The sequence below is a fragment of the Cervus elaphus genome, chromosome 9, assembly GCF_910594005.1.
Source record: "Cervus elaphus chromosome 9, mCerEla1.1, whole genome shotgun sequence".
NCBI lineage: Eukaryota > Metazoa > Chordata > Mammalia > Artiodactyla > Cervidae > Cervus > Cervus elaphus.
Window position 1 is genome coordinate 12439581 of NC_057823.1, and position 19722 is coordinate 12459302.

At 39.5% G+C, this 19722-nt stretch overlaps 2 protein-coding genes across 2 annotated transcripts; both read left to right on the top strand.

Moving 5' to 3' along the window:
- Positions 1-412: 412 nt before the first annotated feature.
- LOC122700870 (olfactory receptor 7A10-like) lies at positions 413-1345 on the top strand. The gene has a single exon (XM_043913902.1). It carries the CDS (start codon positions 413-415, stop codon positions 1343-1345), a length of 933 nt encoding a protein of 310 aa, XP_043769837.1.
- Positions 1346-15141: 13796 nt separating this feature from the next.
- LOC122699876 (olfactory receptor 7A17-like) lies at positions 15142-16110 on the top strand. Its single transcript, XM_043912307.1, has one exon. The coding sequence runs from the start codon at positions 15142-15144 to the stop codon at positions 16108-16110; it is 969 nt and encodes a 322-aa protein (XP_043768242.1).
- Positions 16111-19722: the final 3612 nt, after the last annotated feature.

Here is a 19722-nt window from a genome sequence, read left to right on the forward strand (position 1 = left end):
TCAAAACAAAACATCTTTCACCTTCTGACATAAAATATATTTATTTGAATATCATCTTTCACCATCCTTGGATTGTGGGAAATTTGATTTTCAGCACCTCTACTTATTCCCTATATGTGCTTGGAGCATGTTGGCCCTCAATATAAAATATTTCTCAAATATCTGAAATAATTTCTCATTAAAACTGAAAATACATGAACTCTTTGGAAGTATGCTGACAATGTGATAAAGATATCTGGTGAGAGGTGAAGTGGGATACGTCCTCAGAGAGGGTATATCTATAAAAAATGTATTAACATCAGTTTCCTGCAAGCAAAATAGAAATTATAGTATTTCAGCTACATGAGTTATGCCAGTTTCAGGGAAAATTAGTCACGTTGCTCTCTTTTTTTCCAAGAGTTGCCTTCACCATATGGAACCAGGGAACAATACACACATTTCAAAATTTCTTCTCGTGGGACTTTCAGAGGTACCAGAACTGCAGCCCCTCATATTTGGGCTTTTCCTCTCCATGTACCTGATCACTGTATTTGGAAACCTGCTCATCATCCTGGCCGTCAGCTCAGACCCCCACCTCCACACCCCCATGTACTTCTTCCTCTCCAACCTGTCCTTGGTAGACATCTGTTTCACCTCCACCACCATCCCAAAGATGCTGCAAAATGTCCAGATACAGAGCAAAGTCATAACTTATGAAGGCTGCATTGTCCAGATGCATTTTTACATTCTCTTTGCAGGATTAGATGACATTCTCCTGACTGTGATGGCCTATGACCGCTTCATGGCCATTTGCCACCCCCTGCATTACACAGTCACCATGAGCACCCAGCTCTGTGGATGGCTGGTTCTGGTCTCCTGGATCATTAGTGTCCTGAACTCCTTGTTACATAGCTTAATGATATTGCGATTGTCCTTCTGCGCAGACTTGGAAATCCACCACTTTTTTTGTGAAATCCAACAGCTGATCCAACTTGCCTGTTCTGACTCTTTCCTCAATAACGCAGTGCTGTATTTTGGATCTGTAATTATAGGGGGTGTTCCCCTGGCTGGTATCATTTACTCTTACTCTAAGATAGTGGCCTCTATCTGTGGAATCTCATCTGCTCAGGGCCAGTATAAAGCATTCTCCACCTGTGCATCTCACCTCTCTGTTGTCTCCTTATTTTATTTTACATGTTTAGGAGTGTACCTTAGCTCTGCTGATACCCACAGCTCAGAAGCAAGTGCAATAGCCTCAGTGATGTACACTGTGGTCACACCCATGCTGAACCCCTTCATCTACAGTCTGAGAAATAAAGATGTAAAGAGGGCTCTGAAAAGATTCTTTGGGATGGAAACTTTTTAATAGGCCCATTTGCCCTTGGACTGAAGAAATGCCCATGACAGCAGGACTCAAAGCCTCATAGGCAGATATTGTGATTCATTGTTCAGATTGTAATAATAGTAACTGCTTCTTCAATTTATAGCCTGGTATATCCATTTATTTGATTTAAACTTATCTATAAAATTTTAAAAATATCATTTATTAAATTCTCTCTGTTATCTAAGTTGTTTTGGTCATTTTTCTACTCTCTCAAATTGATTCAACTTCTTGTGTGACATATATGTAAATTTCCATTTATCTCATGAGACTTCACCCATTTCTTAAGAATAAATTCTTCTGAAATGAAATACTTTATACTGAGTATTTTTTCTTTCATTTTACTAAAGAATAATCATGAATTTTGCTTATGGAAAAAAACTGTGCCCAAACCTATTACATAATTTCATAGAAGAGTAAAATATGAAACTACATTTTATCACATTTTGGTTCATCATATCTTGAAAAATCACCACTGTAATTGCTCTTTCTGAAAAATTGTAGACATTAACAGATAGTGTGTTTCATAGTACTTCATCTGGTTTTATGCCCTCACAGTATACTGTTCTCTATGTAGCTCAGTGTCCACTTTACCCACATGAGTCACTGGCAAAAGTCAGCATCAAAAACATGTCTCTAATTGGTGTGTACATGAAACAAAAATTTCAGTAAGAGTTTGACATTATAAAACCTAGAGTCAGAGGGGAACTTAAGTATGATGTAGCAAAAATTTCTGTCAGATTATTTCTATGCAAACTTTTTTTTTTGGTGTCATTTACTTATTGGTGCATGTCATTTCATTGTCTGTGTGTAAAGATGTTTATCACTGGGGTGAAGGATTGTTTGGTGTAATTGTATCTTTTTCTGCTTGAAAAAAATTCCATTGCTGCGGCCTAAGAATGTGATTCTTTCCTATGCTCTAAATGAATTATGTTCTCCACTCTAATTTCTTTCAAAATCAGTAAAAGTCAATGGATAATATAAATATCATATGTGTATGATATATGTGATATAAAATATATAAATAAAACACTTTGACACTTTGCTTTCTTCCTATCTCCAACCAATTTTAGCTGTGACTCAACTACTTGTGCTTAACATATTACCTTAAACCACGCAGCACTAGAAATGTTTAATTTTTAGTTGATTCATTAACATGTAATTGCATACAATGAACTGCACATTTTTAAAGTATACAGTTTTCTAAATGTCCAAAATTAAGAGTATACTATATGGTTCCACTTGTGAATAATTTAAAAGGGTGCACAATAAATTTTAATTTCTTCACAATGTTCTTATTAACAATATAATTTCCCTGAGCCTCAGTTACCTGTGATGACCATTGTATCTACTACTGTGGGCAGGAATCCCTTAGGAGAAATGGAGTAGCCATCAGAGTCAACAAGAGAGTCCAAAATGCAGTACTTGGATTCAATCTCAACAATGACAGAATGATCTCTGTTCATTTCCAAGGCAAACCATTCAATATCACGGTAATCCAAACCTATGCCCCAACCAGTAACGCTGAAAGAAGCTGAAGTTGAACAGTTCTATGAAGACCTACAAGACCTTCTAGAACTAACACCCAAAAAAGATATCCTTTTCATTATAGGGGACTGGAATACAAAAGTAGAAAGTCAAGAAACACTTGGAGTAACAGGACAATTTGGCCTTGGAGTACAGAATGAAGCAGGGCAAAGGCTAATAGAGTTCTGTCAAGAGACGCACTGGTCATAGCAAACACCTTCTTCCAACTATGCAAGAGAAGACTTTATACATGTACATCACCAGACGGTCGACACCGAAATCAGATTGATTATATTCTTTGCAGCCAAAGATGGAGAAACTCTATACAGTCAGCAAAAACAAGACCAGGAGCTGACTGTGGTTGGATCATGAACTCCTTATTGGCAAATTCAGACTGAAATTGAAGAAAGTCGAGAAAACCACCAGACCATTCAGGTATGACCTAAATCAAATCCCTTATGACTATACAGTGGAAGTGAAAAATAGATTTAAAGGACTAGATCTGATAGACAGAGTGCCTGATGAACTATGGATGGAGGTATGTTACATTGTACAGGAGACAGGAATCAAGACCATCCCCAAGAAAAAGAAATGCAAAAAAGCAAAACGGCTGTCTGAGGAGGCTTTACAAATAGCTGTGAAAAGAAGGGAAGGGAAAAGTAAAGGAGAAAAAGAAAGATATACCCATTTGAATGCAGAGTTCCAAAGAATAGCAAGGAGAGATAAGAAAGCCTTCCTCAGCGATCAGTGCAAAGACATAAAGGAAAACAATAGAATGGGAAAGACTAGAGATTGCCTCAAGAAAATTAGAGATACCAAGGGAACATTACATGCAAAGAACAGCTCAATAAAGGACAGACATGGCATAGAACTAACAGAAGCAGAAGATATTAAGAAGAGGTGGCAAAAATACACAGAAGAACTGTACAAAAAAGATCTTCACGACCCAGATAAACATGATGGTGTGATCACTCACCTAGAGCCAAACATCCTGGAATGTGAAGTCAAGTGGGCCTGAGAAAGCATCACTACGAACAAAGCTAGTGGAGGTGATGAAATTCCAGTTGAGCTATTTCAGATCCTGAAAGATGATGCTGTGAAAATGCAGCACTCAATATGGCAGCAAATTTGAAAGACTCAGCAGTGGCCACAGGACTGGAAAAGGTCAGTTTTTATTCCAATCCCAAAGAAAGGCAATCCTAAAGAATCCTCAAACTACCAAACAATTGCATTCATCTCACATGCTAGTAAAGTCATGCTTAAAATTCTCCAAGCCAGACTTCAGCAGTACATGAACCATGAACTTCCAGCTGTTCAAGCTGGTTTTAGAAAAGGCAGAAGAACCGGAGATCAAATTGCCAATATCCACTGGATCATTGAAAAAGCGAGAGTTCCAGAAAAAACATCTATTTCTGCTTTATTGACTATGCCAAAACCTTTGACTGTGTGGATCACAATAAACTGTGGAATATTCTGAAAGTGATGGGAATACAAGACCACCTGACCTGCCTTTTCAGATACCTATATGCAGGTCAGGAAGCAATAGTTAGAACTGGACATGGAACAACATACTGGTTCCAAATAGGAAAAGGAGTACGTCAAGGCTGTATATTGTCACCCTGCTTATTTAACGTATATGCAGAGTACATCATGAGAAACGCTAGGCTGGAGGAAGGGAGAAATATTAATAACTCAGATATGCAGATGACACCACCCTTATGGCAGAAAGTGAAGAGTAACTAAGGAGCCTCTTGATGAAAGTGAAAAAAGAGAGTGAAAAAGTAGGCTTAAAGCTCAACATTCAGAAAACTAAGATCATGGCATCTGGTCCCATCATTTCATGGCAAATAGATGGGGAAACAATTGAAACAATGGCTGACTTTATTTTTCTGGGCTCCAAAATCACTGCAGATGGTGATTGTGGCAGTGAAATTAAAAGACACTTACTCCTTGGAAGGAAAGTTATGACCAACTTAGACAGCATATTAAAAAGCAGAGATATTGCCTACAAAGTCCATCTAGTCAAGGCTATGACTTTTCTAGTCATCATGTATGGATGTGAGAGTTGGACTATAAAGAAAGTTGAGCGCCGAAGAATTGATGCTTTTGAACTGTGGTGTTGGAGAAGACTCTTGAGAGTCCCTCTCAAGACCCAAACAGTCCATCCTAAAGGAGATCAGTCCTGAGTGTTCATTGGAAGGACTGATGCTGAAGCCAAAACTCCAATACTTTGGCCACCTAATGGGAAGAGCTGACTCATTTGAAAGGATCCTAATGCTGGAAAAGATTGAGGCCAGGTGGAGAAGGGGACGGCAGAGGATGATATGGTTGGATGGCATCACTGACTCAATGGACATGGGTTTGTGTGGACACTGGGAGTTGGTGATGGACAGGGAGGCCTGGCGTGCTGTGGTTCATGGGGTTGCAAAGGGTCAGACACGACTGAGCGGCTGAACTGACCTGACCTGAACTAAGCCTCAGTTTTTATTTCATAAGAAAATATGAGATGGTAAATTCTAGCTTCACTTGGATATTGTGAGATATGTATGCAATGCATAGAAATATTTGCTGAGTCCACAAACCATGTTCAAGGTTAGGAGTACATATATGTTTATATGTGCCTGCATCTGTATACACCATTCTCTGAAATAAACCCATTCACATATATTTATTGCACACAGTCTCATTAGTGATCTCACCGACTGTGTTGAAAGAAAACTTGAGAGAAAGTTGGAAGGATAGAAGTAAGAAAAAAAAAAATGCTTGAATTAACATAAACTAGAAAGAATGTAGAAATGTTAACAGAAAGATTTAAAGTAGGTTATTAATTTCAATAATGATGTACTTTTCCTATTTTAAATTTCAAAGGCCTCAAAATCAGAGCCACACTTACATTTAGATAAAAAAAATTCTGTGTATCAGCTAATGGGAAAAAGATCTCTAAGGTGACTCTGATTTCCTCCTATATATGGTAGGAGTTCAACACAAAATGTCCTGTTTAAGAGAACCTTATTGTGTGAATCTGAGCTCCTAGAAATAGTAGATGATTGGACAAATATATTTTAGATTCCTATTGCTAGAATAACAAATTACCACACCTGTGTGTTAAAAAAAGTGCCTGCCATAAAATTCTGTAAGGTCAGAGGCCTGAAGTCTCATTGAGCAAGACTGTGATCCTTATGGATATTCCAAAACAGGATGCATTAAATTTTCTGTTTTACTTCTAGTGGCCACCACCATTCCATAGTTCAGAGTCCTTCCTCCATATTCAAATGCAGGTGCCTGGCATTTTAACTCTCTCTCTAATTCCAACTCTTACTCTCTCTTGCATGGTTAGAAAAATCATCATAATTGTATTAGCCTGACCTGGATATCTGTGCTAATATTCTTAAATAAAGATCAATGATGAGCAACCTTATTTCCTCTGCTATTGTAATTAAACTAGTTATGTAAACTAGGCTATTCTAAGGTTCTTGAGATTTTCCTGTAGACATCTTTAGGAGGATCTTATTGTGACTACTGCAAAATCTTATTCTAATAGAAATTATTTGATGTCTCTTAATACTTCTATAAAAAATCAAACACAAAATTTATCACTACCTAAAAGGTGATCAAAAATCTTTTCTTTCAAAATTAAGAAAGAATGGAGGATTCTGGGTGAAGGCCTAAAACTACTTACACCTGAATCTAACACAGAATCACTTTCTTGGTACTTAAATTGACATCCACAGACCAGGACCTGTACTATCAAATAACACTTAGGATTTTGTTAGAAATGCAGGGCCCCAGGCCCCTGATCTGGCCTACTGAATAATAACTTACATTTGAAATACAGTCCTTGGTAATTTGTAGAAACAGTGGATTCAGAGAAGTGCTAGTCTAGAATAGGTTTCATCACCTTCTCAGTGTTGATATTTGGGAAGTATGATTACTTGCACTGGATGATGTCCTGTACATCAGAAGAGTTCAGTAGGACCCCTTCAAATATTGCCAAATATCTTTAATTGAAAAATAAGTCTTGGTTGAGAATCACTACTCCAGTGTTTGAAAACTGGGAGCCTCCTGAGAGATTCCAATCAAGACTCCATCTCTTATTTGGTTTAAAATATTGAACACTTCCCTAGTGGCTCAGACAGTAAAGTATCTACCTACAATGCCGGAGACCTGGGTTCGACCCCTGGGTTGGAAAGATTCCCTGGAGAAGGAAATGGCAACCCACTCCAGTACTCTTGCCTGGAAAATCCCATGGATGGAGGAGCCTGGTAGGCTACAGTCCATGGGTTGCAAAGAGTCAGGCATGACTGAGCAATTTCACTTTCACTTTCATTGAGCTTAACATTAAACCTTTCTGAGTATCATTAATATAATGGGGGATGAAGTGCATAAGGGGACTACATCATAAATGTTGTATGATGACTATACTTGTTTATGGCTACATCACAAATAAAAATTTTTGCAGACAATCACGATAATGTTCTAAGGTAGGTTATAGTATGTTGTTACTGTTGTTCACTCCCTAAGTCACATCCTTGGTTTTCATATTAATTAGAAAGATCCTGACCAGGTTGTTCAGTCCCACAGTCGTGTCTGACTCTTTGAGACCCCATGGACTGCAGCAACCCAGGCTTTCCTGTCCTTCACCATTTCCCGGAGCTTGCTCAAACTCATGTCCATGTAGTCGGTGATGCCATCCAACCATCTCATCTTCTGTTTTTCCCTTCTCCTCCTGTCTTCAATCTTTCCCAGAATCAGGGTCTTTTCAAATGAGTCAGACTTCACAGCATGTGTCCAAAGTAATGGAGCTTCAGCTTCAGTATCAGTCCTTCTAATGAATATTAAGGATTGATTTCCTTTAGGATTGACTGGTTTGAAATCCTTGCAGTCCAGGAGACTCTCAAGAGTCTTCTCCAACACCACAGTTCAAAAGCATCTATTCTGCACTCAGCCTTCTTTATAGTCCAACTCTCACAATCATACCTGACTACTGGAAAAACCATAGCTTTGATTAAGTGGAACTTTGTCAGCAAAAATAATGTCTCTGCTTTTTAATACACTGTCTATGTTTGTCATAGCTTATTCCCCCTTGAAAATAAAGTTTGTCACCATTTCCATTGCTTCCCATCTATTTGCCATGAAGTGATGAGACCAGATGCCATGAAGTGATGAGACCAAATGCCATGATTGTAGTTTTTTGAATGCTGAGTTTTAGCCAGCTTTTTCTCTCTCCTCTTTCACCTCCATCAAGGGGCTCTTTAGCTCCTCTTCACTTTCTAGCATATGAGTGGTGTCATCTGCATATCTGAGGTTATTGATATTTCTTCAGGCAATCTTGACTCCAGCTTGTGATTCACCCAGTTCAGCATTTCACATGATGTGCTCTGAATATAAGTTAAATAAGCAGGGTGACAATATACACCTTTGATGGATTCCTTTCCCAGTTTGGAACCAGTTCAGGTCTAACTGTTGCTTCTTGACCTGCATACAGATTTTTTCAGGAGGCAAGTACAGTGGTCTGGAATTCTCACCTCTTGAAGAATTTTCCACAGTTTGTTGTGATCCACACAGTCAAAGGCTTTAGTGTAGTCAATGAAGCAGAAATAGATATTTTTCTGGAATTCTCTTATTTTTTCTATAATCCAACAGATGTTGGCAATTTGATTTCTGGTTCCTCTGCCTTTTCTAAAACCAGCTTGTCCATCTGGAAGTTCTCAGTTCATGTACTGTTAAAGTCTATCTTGGAGGATTTTTGCATGATCTTGCTCTCATGTGGAATGAGTGAAATTGTGCAGTAGTTTGAACATTCTTTGACATTGCCCTTCGTTGGGATTGGAAAGGAAACTGACATTTACCATTCCTGTGGCCACTGTGGCCAAATTTCCTGACATACTGAGTGAAGCACTTTCACAGCATCATCTTTAGGATGTGGAATAGCTCAGCTAGAATTCCATCACCTCCACTAGCTTTGTTTGTAGTGATGCTTCCTAAGGCTCACTTGACTTCACATTCCAGGATGTCTGGCTCTAGGTAAGTGATCAACCATTGTGGTTATCTGGGTCATTTCCATATGACCCAGCAATCCCACTGCTGGGCATGCACACTGAGGAAACCAGAATTGAAAGAGACACTTGTACCCCAATGTTCATCACAGCACTGTTTACAATAACCAGGACATGGAAGCAACCTAGATGTCCATCAGCAGATGAATGGATAAGAAACCTGTGGTACATATACACAATGGAATATTACTCATCCATTAAAAAGAATACATTTGAATCACTTCCAATGAGGTGGATGAAACTGGAGCCTATTATACAGAGTGAAGTTAGCCAGAAAGAAAAACACCAATACAGTATAACACATATATATGGAACTTAGAAAGATGGTAATGATAACCCTGTATGTGAGACAGCAAAAGAGACACAGATGTATTGAACAGTCTACAGGATACTTGGGGCTGGTGCACTGGGATGATCCAGAGGGATGGGATGAGGAGGGAGGTCGGAGGGGGGTTCAGGATGGGGAGCACATGTACACCCATGGCGGATTCAAATCAATGTATGGTAAAACCAATACAATGTTGTAAAGTAAAAAAAGTTGTATCACATTTGGCGAGCACCTGGAAAGCATTCTTCTTTGCTATTGGAAAAAGGTCAACTTCATCTTTTATAAGTGTATTTGAATCCAAATATATTAATATGTGAAAAAATTGTAACTTGAGTACTCCTATATTCCCACATTTTATAATCCTTTAAGTTATTTTATTTCTAAGTCTTTGGGAATTTAAGTTGAAATAGTAGCCCATGTTGATATCACTAAATTGTTAATATTTTATGTCCTTATAGAAGTTAATTGTAGATTTTTATTCAATATTGTTGCATTCAGTTATCTTGAAATCACTATGAAAAGTGAAAATATTAGTTGCTTAGTCATATCTTACTCTTCGGGATTCCAGGGACTGTAACCCATCAGGCTCCTCTGTCCATGGAATTCTCCAAGCAAGAATACTGGAGTGGGTAGCCTCTCCCTCTCCAAGGGATCTTCCAGACCCAGGAATTGAATCTGGGTCTCCTGTTTTGCAGGTGGATTCTTTACTGACTGAGTCAGCTGGAAAGCCCAATGTACATCTGTACTGCACCTTATTCTTGATTCTTTCTACAAATAATTGAACATCTACTCTGTGGCACTGCTTCTAGGAACATTGAGTATTACATTCAGTTAAAACTCAGCAGTGGCCACAGGACTGGAAAGGGTCAGTTTTCCAATCCCCAAGAAAGGCAGTGCCAAAGAATGTTTAAATTACTGCACGATTGCACTCATCTCACACTCCAGCAAAGTAATAATCAAAATTCTCAAAGCCAGGCCTCAACAGTACATGAACCATGAACTTCCAGAAATTCAAGCTGGATTTTGAAAAGGCAGAGGAAAAAGAGATCAAATTGCCAACATCCATTGGATCATAGAAAAAGCAAGAGAGTTCCAAAAAACATCTACTTTAACTTTATTGATTACACCAAAACCTTTGACTGTGTTGATCACAACAACCAGTGTAAAATTCTTCAAGAGATGGGAATACCAGACCACAGACCACCTGACTTGTCTCCTGAGAAATCTGTATGCAGGTCAAGATGCAACAGTTAGAACTGGACATGGAACAACAGACTGGTTCCAAATTGGGAAAGGAGTATGTCAAGGCTGTGTATTGTCACCCTGCTTATTTAATTTATATTCAGAGTACATCATGCAAAATGCCGGGCTGGATGAAGCACAAGCTGGAATCAAGATTGCTGGGAGAAATATCAATAGCCTCAGATATGCAGAACACCACCCTTATGGCATAAAGTGAAGAGGAACTAAAGGGCCTCTTGATGAAGGAAAGAGGAGAGTGAAAAAACTGGTTTAAAACTCAACATTTAAAAAACTAAGATCATGACATCCAGTTCCATCACTTCATGGCACATAAATGGAGAAACAATCGAAACAGTGAGAGACTCACTGCATATGGTGAGTGCGGCCATGAAATCAAAAGACGCTTGCTCCTTAGAAGAAAAGCTATGACCAATCTATACAGCATATTAAAAAGCAGAGATATTACATTGTCAACAAAGGTCCATCTAGTCAAAGCTATAGTTTCTCCAGTAGTCATGTATGGATGTTAGAATTGGACTATAAAGAAGACGAACACCAAAGAATTGATGCTTTTGAACTGTGGTGTTGGAGTAGACTCTTGAGAGTCACTTGGACTGCAAGGAGATCAAACCAGTCAGTCCTAAAGAAGATCAGTCTTGAATATTCACTGGAAGGACTGATGCTGAAGCTGAAGCTCCAATACTATGGCCACCTGATGCAAAGAACTGACTCCTTAGAAAAGACCCTGATGCTGGGAAAGATTGAAGGCAGGAGGAGAAGGGGACGACAGAGGATGAGACGGCTGGATAGCATCATTGGCTTGATGGACATGAGTTTGAGCAAGCTCTAGGAGATGGTGAAGGACAGGGAAGCCTGGGTTGCTGCAGTCCATGAGGTTGCAAAGAGTCAGAGACAACTGAGTGACTGAAGTGAACTGCATGTCTACTCTTTTGCCAATTTTATTACTAATATATGTCACATAATTAAGTCAATACCATTTTTTGCTTCTTTAAGTTATATTTTTTCAATTGAAGTATAGTTGATATGGGCTTTCCTGGTGGTGCTAGTGGAAAAGAACCCACTTGCCAATGCAGGATACATGAGATGTGGGCTTGATCTGTTAGTTGGGAAGATCCCTTGGAGGAGGGCATAGCAACCCTTTCCAGTATTCTTGCCTGGAGAATACCATGGACAGAGGCCCCTGGCAGGTTACTGTCCATAGGGTTTCAAAGAATTGGACCCAACTGAAGCGACTTAACACACACAAGGATAAAGTGCAAGGAGGTTAGACCTCTGAAAGGCAGGCAAGTTCATGGGAAGAGGGTAATAAAAACTAGATTCATCTGACTTCTAATTAGCCTTCTGGGAAAAGAGACTCATCAGGAAAATTTTCCTATCTAGAACAGTGTCCCACAGGGAAGTGTTGTGCTCAAATGTGGGAGAAACAATGGAAACAGTACCTAATGAACAGACATGGGGAGCTGTAAAATCTCCTTGGCTGAATCCCTCAGTCTGTACAACATTGGGGTGCACAGGGCATGGTTACTGGTTTTGGAGGCCTACATCTGAGTAAGGACCAATGTTTCCCTCTTTCTTTCTGACCTGCCTGAGAACAGAGCTGCAGTCTTCATCATCAACCATCCACGGAGGAACTTGGATATACACACGGGGATTTTCCTCCTGTTGTCCCCATCCAGGTGAACGTGAGAGAAGTACCTATAGGTACTTCAAGGAAGTTTGAGAGAGAATACAAGTGGAAAACTTTTTTCTGAGGTCTCTTGAGAGCCTAGTCGGCCCACACCAGGGCTGAGATATTAGCCATTGTTGTTTACTAGGTTGACTAATTAACTTATAATTCATTTATTCAATATGTTAAAGAAGTGTTTGATGAACTCAGCAGCACAAGAATGAGTGTTGACAATTAAGTGATGGGAATGGAAATCCAGTTAGATGAGGATGAGCAAGCAATGAGGAGCATAAAGTGGTTCCAGTAAAATCAGAGCATGTTAGAGCAGTTATACATTTAAGGAGAGTAAGACAAGTTGGTTTGGAGGCATGGGAAATGAAATATCCACACTTACAAAAATACTTTTAAATTTGGGAAGTATTTGAATACCTTCCATTTTTATTAGAAAGAGCCACATCTATGGAAGTATATATTGCCTTGCAATAGCGTTCTTGAGACAAACATTTCACAGTATCTTTCCTCACATTAGATATTCACAGGAAAATATTGTGCTTAGAATGCAAAGAGGGGTATGAAAAGGAATCTTACTTTGGAATTCTTAAATACCAAGAGGTAGGGAAGCAAGGGAGACATTTGGAAGGTAGAAGGAAAAAACAAGCAAATTCACTTCTCTGTGATACTTAATAATTTAGTAAGAGAAGGGAACTATGCTAAACTTTTACACATATTGACTAAATTTGCCTTCCAAATTAGGAGGATAGATACCACTCTCCCCACTATTTGAATTAAGTCATTAATGCTTAGAATGGGTCTGTAGATCCACTACATTCAAACGGCTAATATGTGATAGCACTGAGTTTCAAAAGTCAGTTTTCTGAATCAAAAGCTTTGTATTCAAGATCATTTACAAAAGTCTGTTACCATTTATCCTTTAAAATCCTCGTCTATTATTGTGTATTGTCTATTTTCTGTTGTAAGTTGTGGGTTTATTCCCTTGGAAGTGTTAGTTGCTCAGTTGTGTCCAACTCTTTGTGATCCCATGCCTGCAGACCACCAGGCTCCTCTATCCATGGGTTTTTCCAAGGAAGAATACTAGAGTGGGTTGCCACTTCCTACTTTAGGGAATTTTCATGACCCAAGGATCAAACCTAGGTCTCCTGCATTTCAGGCAGATTCTTTACCATCTGAGCCACCAAGGAAGCCCTTATTCCCTTTGCTCACTTTCTACTGGAATGCTCCTGTTGTCCTAAAATGATTATTCCTTCCTGCTTTGATAAATTGCTCTAGAATAATTTATGAGGTATTTTGAGCATCAAGGTAATATAACTGGTGTTGGAAAGCTACCAGAATCAATGAATCTTTCTCTTTTCCATGGTCTCTTAGGAACCAGCTGAGTTTATTAAATTTTGCTTTGAGAATGAAAATATTCAATACAGGGATGTGGGGGACTCGATGGTGTAGATCCTTGATGCCATCAGACTTGTCCTAGAGGATGAAACGCCTGCATAACAGAGGTATACATACCCCAAGACCTGTACCCTAGGACAAGGCAACCACTAAGGAATGTGACCCACAGGTAGACCTTATTTTCTTCCACAGGAATTTTCACTCTCTCAATTTTTTGAACTACTTTTAATTGTTTTTAGTGCATACATCTGGCATACATCAGTCATGTCCAACCCTTTCCAAGCCCATGGACTGTAGCCCACCAGGCTCCTCAGTCCATGGGATTCTCTAGGCAAAAATGCTGGAGTGTGTTGCCATGCTCTCCTCCAGGGGATCTTCCCAACCCAGGGATTAAACCCATGTCTCTTGCATCTCCTGTACTGCAGGGGCATTATTTACTGCTGAACCACAGGGGAAGCCCAATACAGAGCACAAGGTAGTCATATTTGAATGGAATATAGTGCATGGGAAGTTTACCATCTAGAATTGGGTACTATTTCTACATCTAGGGCAAAGGTAACATAGGGATGATGACTTTCTTTCATCACTCCTTTCATAATTATTGTGGCCAAAAGTGAGAAGAGCCAGAGAGTAACAAGCCCAGTAAGACGTGATGTGTGTAAGTGTGTGTTGTGGGGAGTGAGCAATTCTCTGGGAAGTGATACTTAAATTTATCCACTCCAAAATGTTACCCTTTAAACACAGACACAATAATGTCAACCAGAAGATGCAAATAAAGGAGTCAATTCATTTTAATTCATAGGAATCAAAACAAATATAAAAATGTGAAAGTAACAACATGTGGATGAGGGCCTCCTTGTGTCTGAAGGTTCAGCTGTAGCAGGAAGACCTTGTTCCTTAGCATCCTCTGATGCCATTTCTCCTCACACTCACTCTTGCTTGTTCCCCTTGACACTTTTGCTGCCTTTTGAGTCTTCAATATTTGAAACAAGCCCTACCCTCCGGTACTTTGCAGAGTCTTTTCCCAATAGGGCACACTGGGTCCCCAGGTAAACTGATGTCTCTGGATTCTCTTACTTCAGGTCTCTTTTTTTTGCAGATCTTCCTGAACTATCACTAAAGTGTAACATATCCATGCATGGCAATTTATACCTGCCTTTTTTCCCCATATCATCTGTTACCACATGAGACAGCATATGTATATTTTTCCATTGGCTCACTCATATTCTTTCTTCATCATTGCATTGTTGGAAGTTTTGTTCTCAGCATCTTCACACATTTACCCTAGAAGATGGATGGTACTCAACATGAATTTTTAGAATATATGAAAGGCATTTGTTTTAAAACTGTATAATCATGACCTCTTGGGGAAAAGGTTGAGTGTTAAACAGGAATTTCTAATCATAGATGACACAGTAGATTCCTTAAAGATGATTAAATATTGTAATTCATTGCATTTTACTGTGTTAATGTGCACACAGGTAGAAATTAATCATGAAATTTTTTTTTGTTCCCTAGTTGTGATCACCACCACATGGTGCAAAGAAATGATACAGGAATGGCACAATTTATTCTTCTAGGATTATCAGAGGAACTAGAACTGCAGCCTCTCATATTTGGACTTTTCCTCTCCATGTTCCTGATCAGTATGTTTGGGAATCTGCTCATCATTCTTACCACCATCTCAGACTCCCACCTCCACACCCCCATATATTTCCTCCTCTCCAACCTGTCCTTTGTAGACATCTGTTTCATCTCCACCACCATTCCAAAGATGCTGCAGAACATAAGGACAAAGAGAAAAGTCATTTCCTATGAAGGCTGCATCACCCAGATGTATTTTTACATACTATTTGTAGAGTTGGAGAACTTAATTCTAACTGTCATGTCCTATGACCGCTTCATAGCCATCTGTCACCCCCTGCACTATACAGTCATCATGAGCCCTATTCTCTGTGGACTGATGGTGCTGGTGTCCTGGATGATGAGTGCCCTGAATTCCTTGGTGCAAAGCTTACTGGTACTGAGACTGTATTTCTGTTCAGTCTTGGAAATTCCCCACTTTTTCTGTGACTTGAAAGAAGTACTCCGACTTGCCTGTTCTGACGCCTCTCTTAATAACACTGTGATGTATTTTGCAGTTGGGCTCTTTGGTGCTATCCCCCTGGCTGGTATATGTTACTCATACTCTAGGATAGTTTCCTCCATATGTAGAATCTCATCAGCTGAGGGGAAGTATAAAGCATTTTCCACCTGTGCATCTCACCTCTCTGTTGCTTCCCTATTCTATTGTACGGGTTTAGGATTGTATCTTAGCTCTACTGGAACCCACAGCTCACACTCAAGTGCAATAGCCTCAGTGATGTACACTGTGGTCACACCCATGCTGAACCCTTTCATCTACAGTCTGAGAAATAAAGACATAAAGAGGGCTCTGAGAAGATTCTTTGGAGTGGCAGCTATGAAAGGGCCATTTGTCCTGGGGCTGAGGAAGTGCTGGTAATTGCAGCGCTCAAAGCATTAGAGTCAGAAATTGGGATTCTTTTATTTTATTTTATTTTTCATTTATTTTTATTAGTTGGAGGCTAATTACTGTACAATATTTACTGGGTTTTGTCATACATTGACATGAGTCAGCCATGGATTTACATGTATTCCCCATCCCGATCCCCCCTCCCACCTTCCTCTCTACCCAATCCCTCTGGGTCTTCCAGTGCAAATAGAACTGCCATATGACCCAGCAATACCACTTCTAGGCATACACACTGAGGAAACCAGATCTGAAAGAGACACGTGCACCCCAATGAGAAATTGGGATTCTTGATCAGATTGTGGAAACAGCACTTGTTCCTTATATGTATTGCCTGGCTTTTGCATTCTTTGATTTAAAATTCAGCATATAACTTAAGTAACTCAATTGATTAAGCTTTCTTAATAAGCTGATGCATGGACAATTTTCCTTTTTTTAAATATATTTTTCTACTTTCCCTAAGTTTTTCCCAAACATGGGTGAGAAATATTTGGAAATTTCCATTTATTTGGTAGGAAAAATTGGATTCCTTAAGGCCATTATCTTAAGCAACATCCATCTTCTCAAGTATTTTTAAAAAATTCTTCTCTACTCAAGAGGGAAAATTGCCTTTGGCAGCTAAAGTAACTTGTAGAATTCAACTGCAGAGTAAAGTCTGAAACCAACGTTTTGATTTTGGCTCTGGCATTTTTCTATATCATCCATTTAACTGTGCTTCCTGATAATATGGAATTTATTCATGCCACTGAGCTTTATAACTGGTCTCCTGGTGTCATAATTATTCAGCCTGTGTCCCCCATATCTACCACGTGTTGTTCCTGTTGTTGTTTAGTCGCTAAATCATGTTTGCCTCTTTTGCAATCCCACGGACTGTAGCCTGCCGGGCGTCTCTGTCCATGGGATTTTCCAGGCAGGAATACTGGAGCATCCCCCTTGAGCCTCCCTCCCACACCAACTATTCCACTAGGTTGTCACAGAGCACCAAGTTGAGCTCCCTGTGTTATTCTTTTTTGGCTAAAAAATTCCTGTGCTACCTACAATTATGGCTTTTCTATTCGTCTGAACAAGGGATCTTCTCTTTTATAAATTTTGTCATAATCAGTAAAGAATTAGAAATAGTGAAGGAACAATAGCCAGGTAAACCATTACACACCTGCTTCCTGCTCAGGAGTCTTCAACCTTCGTGGTCAAAGGATGACTCAATAATCCTCAAATTTTTTACCCAGTCTGTGATTCAGGATCACCATTCATCTGCACAGCATGCATGTCCTTCCAACCTCCCCAAGTTCCCTGGAACAGAACCTTAAATGAGATCATTGATAATCCAGTAACAAGTTTAAACAATAATCAGGAATATTGTCTCCAAAGCAACACATATGCTTAAAATAAAAAGCAGTAGACCATTACATCTGCTTTCATTGCCATTTGCTTTGATTTTTATATCAGTTGGCAATTGCTGCATAACAAGCTGTCTTAAATCATATGGTTTATTAAAGTGCCTTTCATATCAAATGAGATTATATAGTTGGTGATGTTCTGGTCCACTTTTCAGATGCTCATAAGTCCATAGAGCTGTAAGTCTCTACATTGTGTATGTTGTGTATGATCCTATCAACCCAATGTGCTCACTCTGCACCAATGCAGAGTCTTCACAATAATGAATTCAAGAATACTAGACTTTCAACAAATCCCCAAGGCATAAACCATACTACCTTTGTCTGTATTAGATACTGGTGTCTCCCACATATATCACCCTGATTCCTTTCCTTTCATATGTGAGCTTTCTCAGTCCAACTACAAACTGCCAGCTCCTGGAGTTCTTTGCCCAAGAGCTTCATCTGACAAACAGCTTTGTCTGGTCAACCTCTGCCAATCTGCATGGCTATCTACTAGTTACAGTGAAATAATACCCCCTGCAATGTACTTCTTCTCATACAGCATGCCCATACTTGACCTCTAGAAATTCATTATTAGTAGCACTTTACCTGAAACATGTCTGCCTACAAGGTGATCTTTCCCAGGCAAGCTGTTCCACATCCATATCTCTCATTGGACGTGTCTGTCTTTCTTTATGTTTCAAGCTAGTTGGTTTCTCTGGCATCATGCCTCCCCTGAGAGGGAACAGCTCAGTGCCATAAATGGCTTTTTGTACTGTGATTTCTCCCCCCAAAAGTGAGAGCATATGAGTGAGAGCCCAGCTTCCCCAGCTGTGCAGAAGACCCAGCTCTTTCACGCCCATCCAGAAAACTGACATGAACTTCGTGAGAAGGAAGTGGGGAGAAACTGGAAGAACAGCAGCTAAGACTCTTGAAAGGCATCATAGTTAAGCAGATTCTAACAACTGCATCATGAACTTCATCGGGAAACGTTCTAAATGTGTTGATGATTGTACATATCTGTGAATGTGCTAAAAAGTTGAATTGTACATTTCAGATTGGTGAATTATATGGCATGTGAATTATATCTCAATAAAACTTAAAAAAAAATCCAACATTTTTTAAAGAAGAAAAAATTAAACTACAGTTCGATATCCCTGATAAGTATACATGGAAAAAATGTAAAGAAAACAGTGGTAAACCAAATTCTACAGAGGGTTAAAAAGATCATACCCCAGGATCGCATGGGGATAATTCCTGGGCCACAAGAGCATTGTGCATTGAAGAATGTACGGCAGCATTCCTGGCCTCCACTTACTAGGTAGCAGTAGCACCTGTCCAACTGTAACAACCAAAACATCCGCAGAGAATCTCCATTGTGCCCCAGAAGCAAAACCACCCCAGCCGAGATACACTGTCCTATAGCATGAGAACTGGAAATATCTTGAGGGAGTTCCAATCAAAGCTCATCCCTTACTCAGTTCATAACTTTGGACAGATCTCCGAGTTCCATTGCTGCAAGTGCAGAATGAGGTACATCATGGTATGGATATCAGACAATGAACTTTCATGAGAAATAAGAAAATCAACTTTAACGAAAAATAAGACAATCCATAAAATGCTCCAAGTTCAACACATGGTGCATCATAAAAGCCAAATGTATAATATAACCAACATTTTATAGATGTTAATGGCATCCCTTAATTTGCATCACTAACATGAATTTCCCAGTTGATTTTGCAAATGTATCATGAATCTAAGTTCTACAGTCCCAGTGTATCTAGAACAAAGGAACACATCTCTATCCCTTGTTGAGAAAGGGAATAGCAGTTTTCTAGAGATGTCAGGAGATGTTCTCACCACAAGAAAATACTTTGGAGGTCCATGTGTCCTACTCAAGAAAAGTTCCTCAGCCTTAGATTTGGAGAAACTGTCAACTTGAGGTTGTGATAAGGTGCAGTGAAGTCAGGGCTTTGGAAGCCAGATGAGTTCATGGAAAAGGAATAGTAAATCTGAACTCATCTGTCTTCTGATCTGGTCTCCTGGGGACAGAGAATAAGCAGGGGGGAAAATTCCTCCTGTCCAGACAAGAGTCCCACAGGATTATGATGCATTCAGAGGTGGGAGTAACCATGGAAACTGTGCCTAATGAGCAGACATAGAGAGCTATAACTGTTTCTCCACCTGCAGTCCCACAGCAGGGTTAACC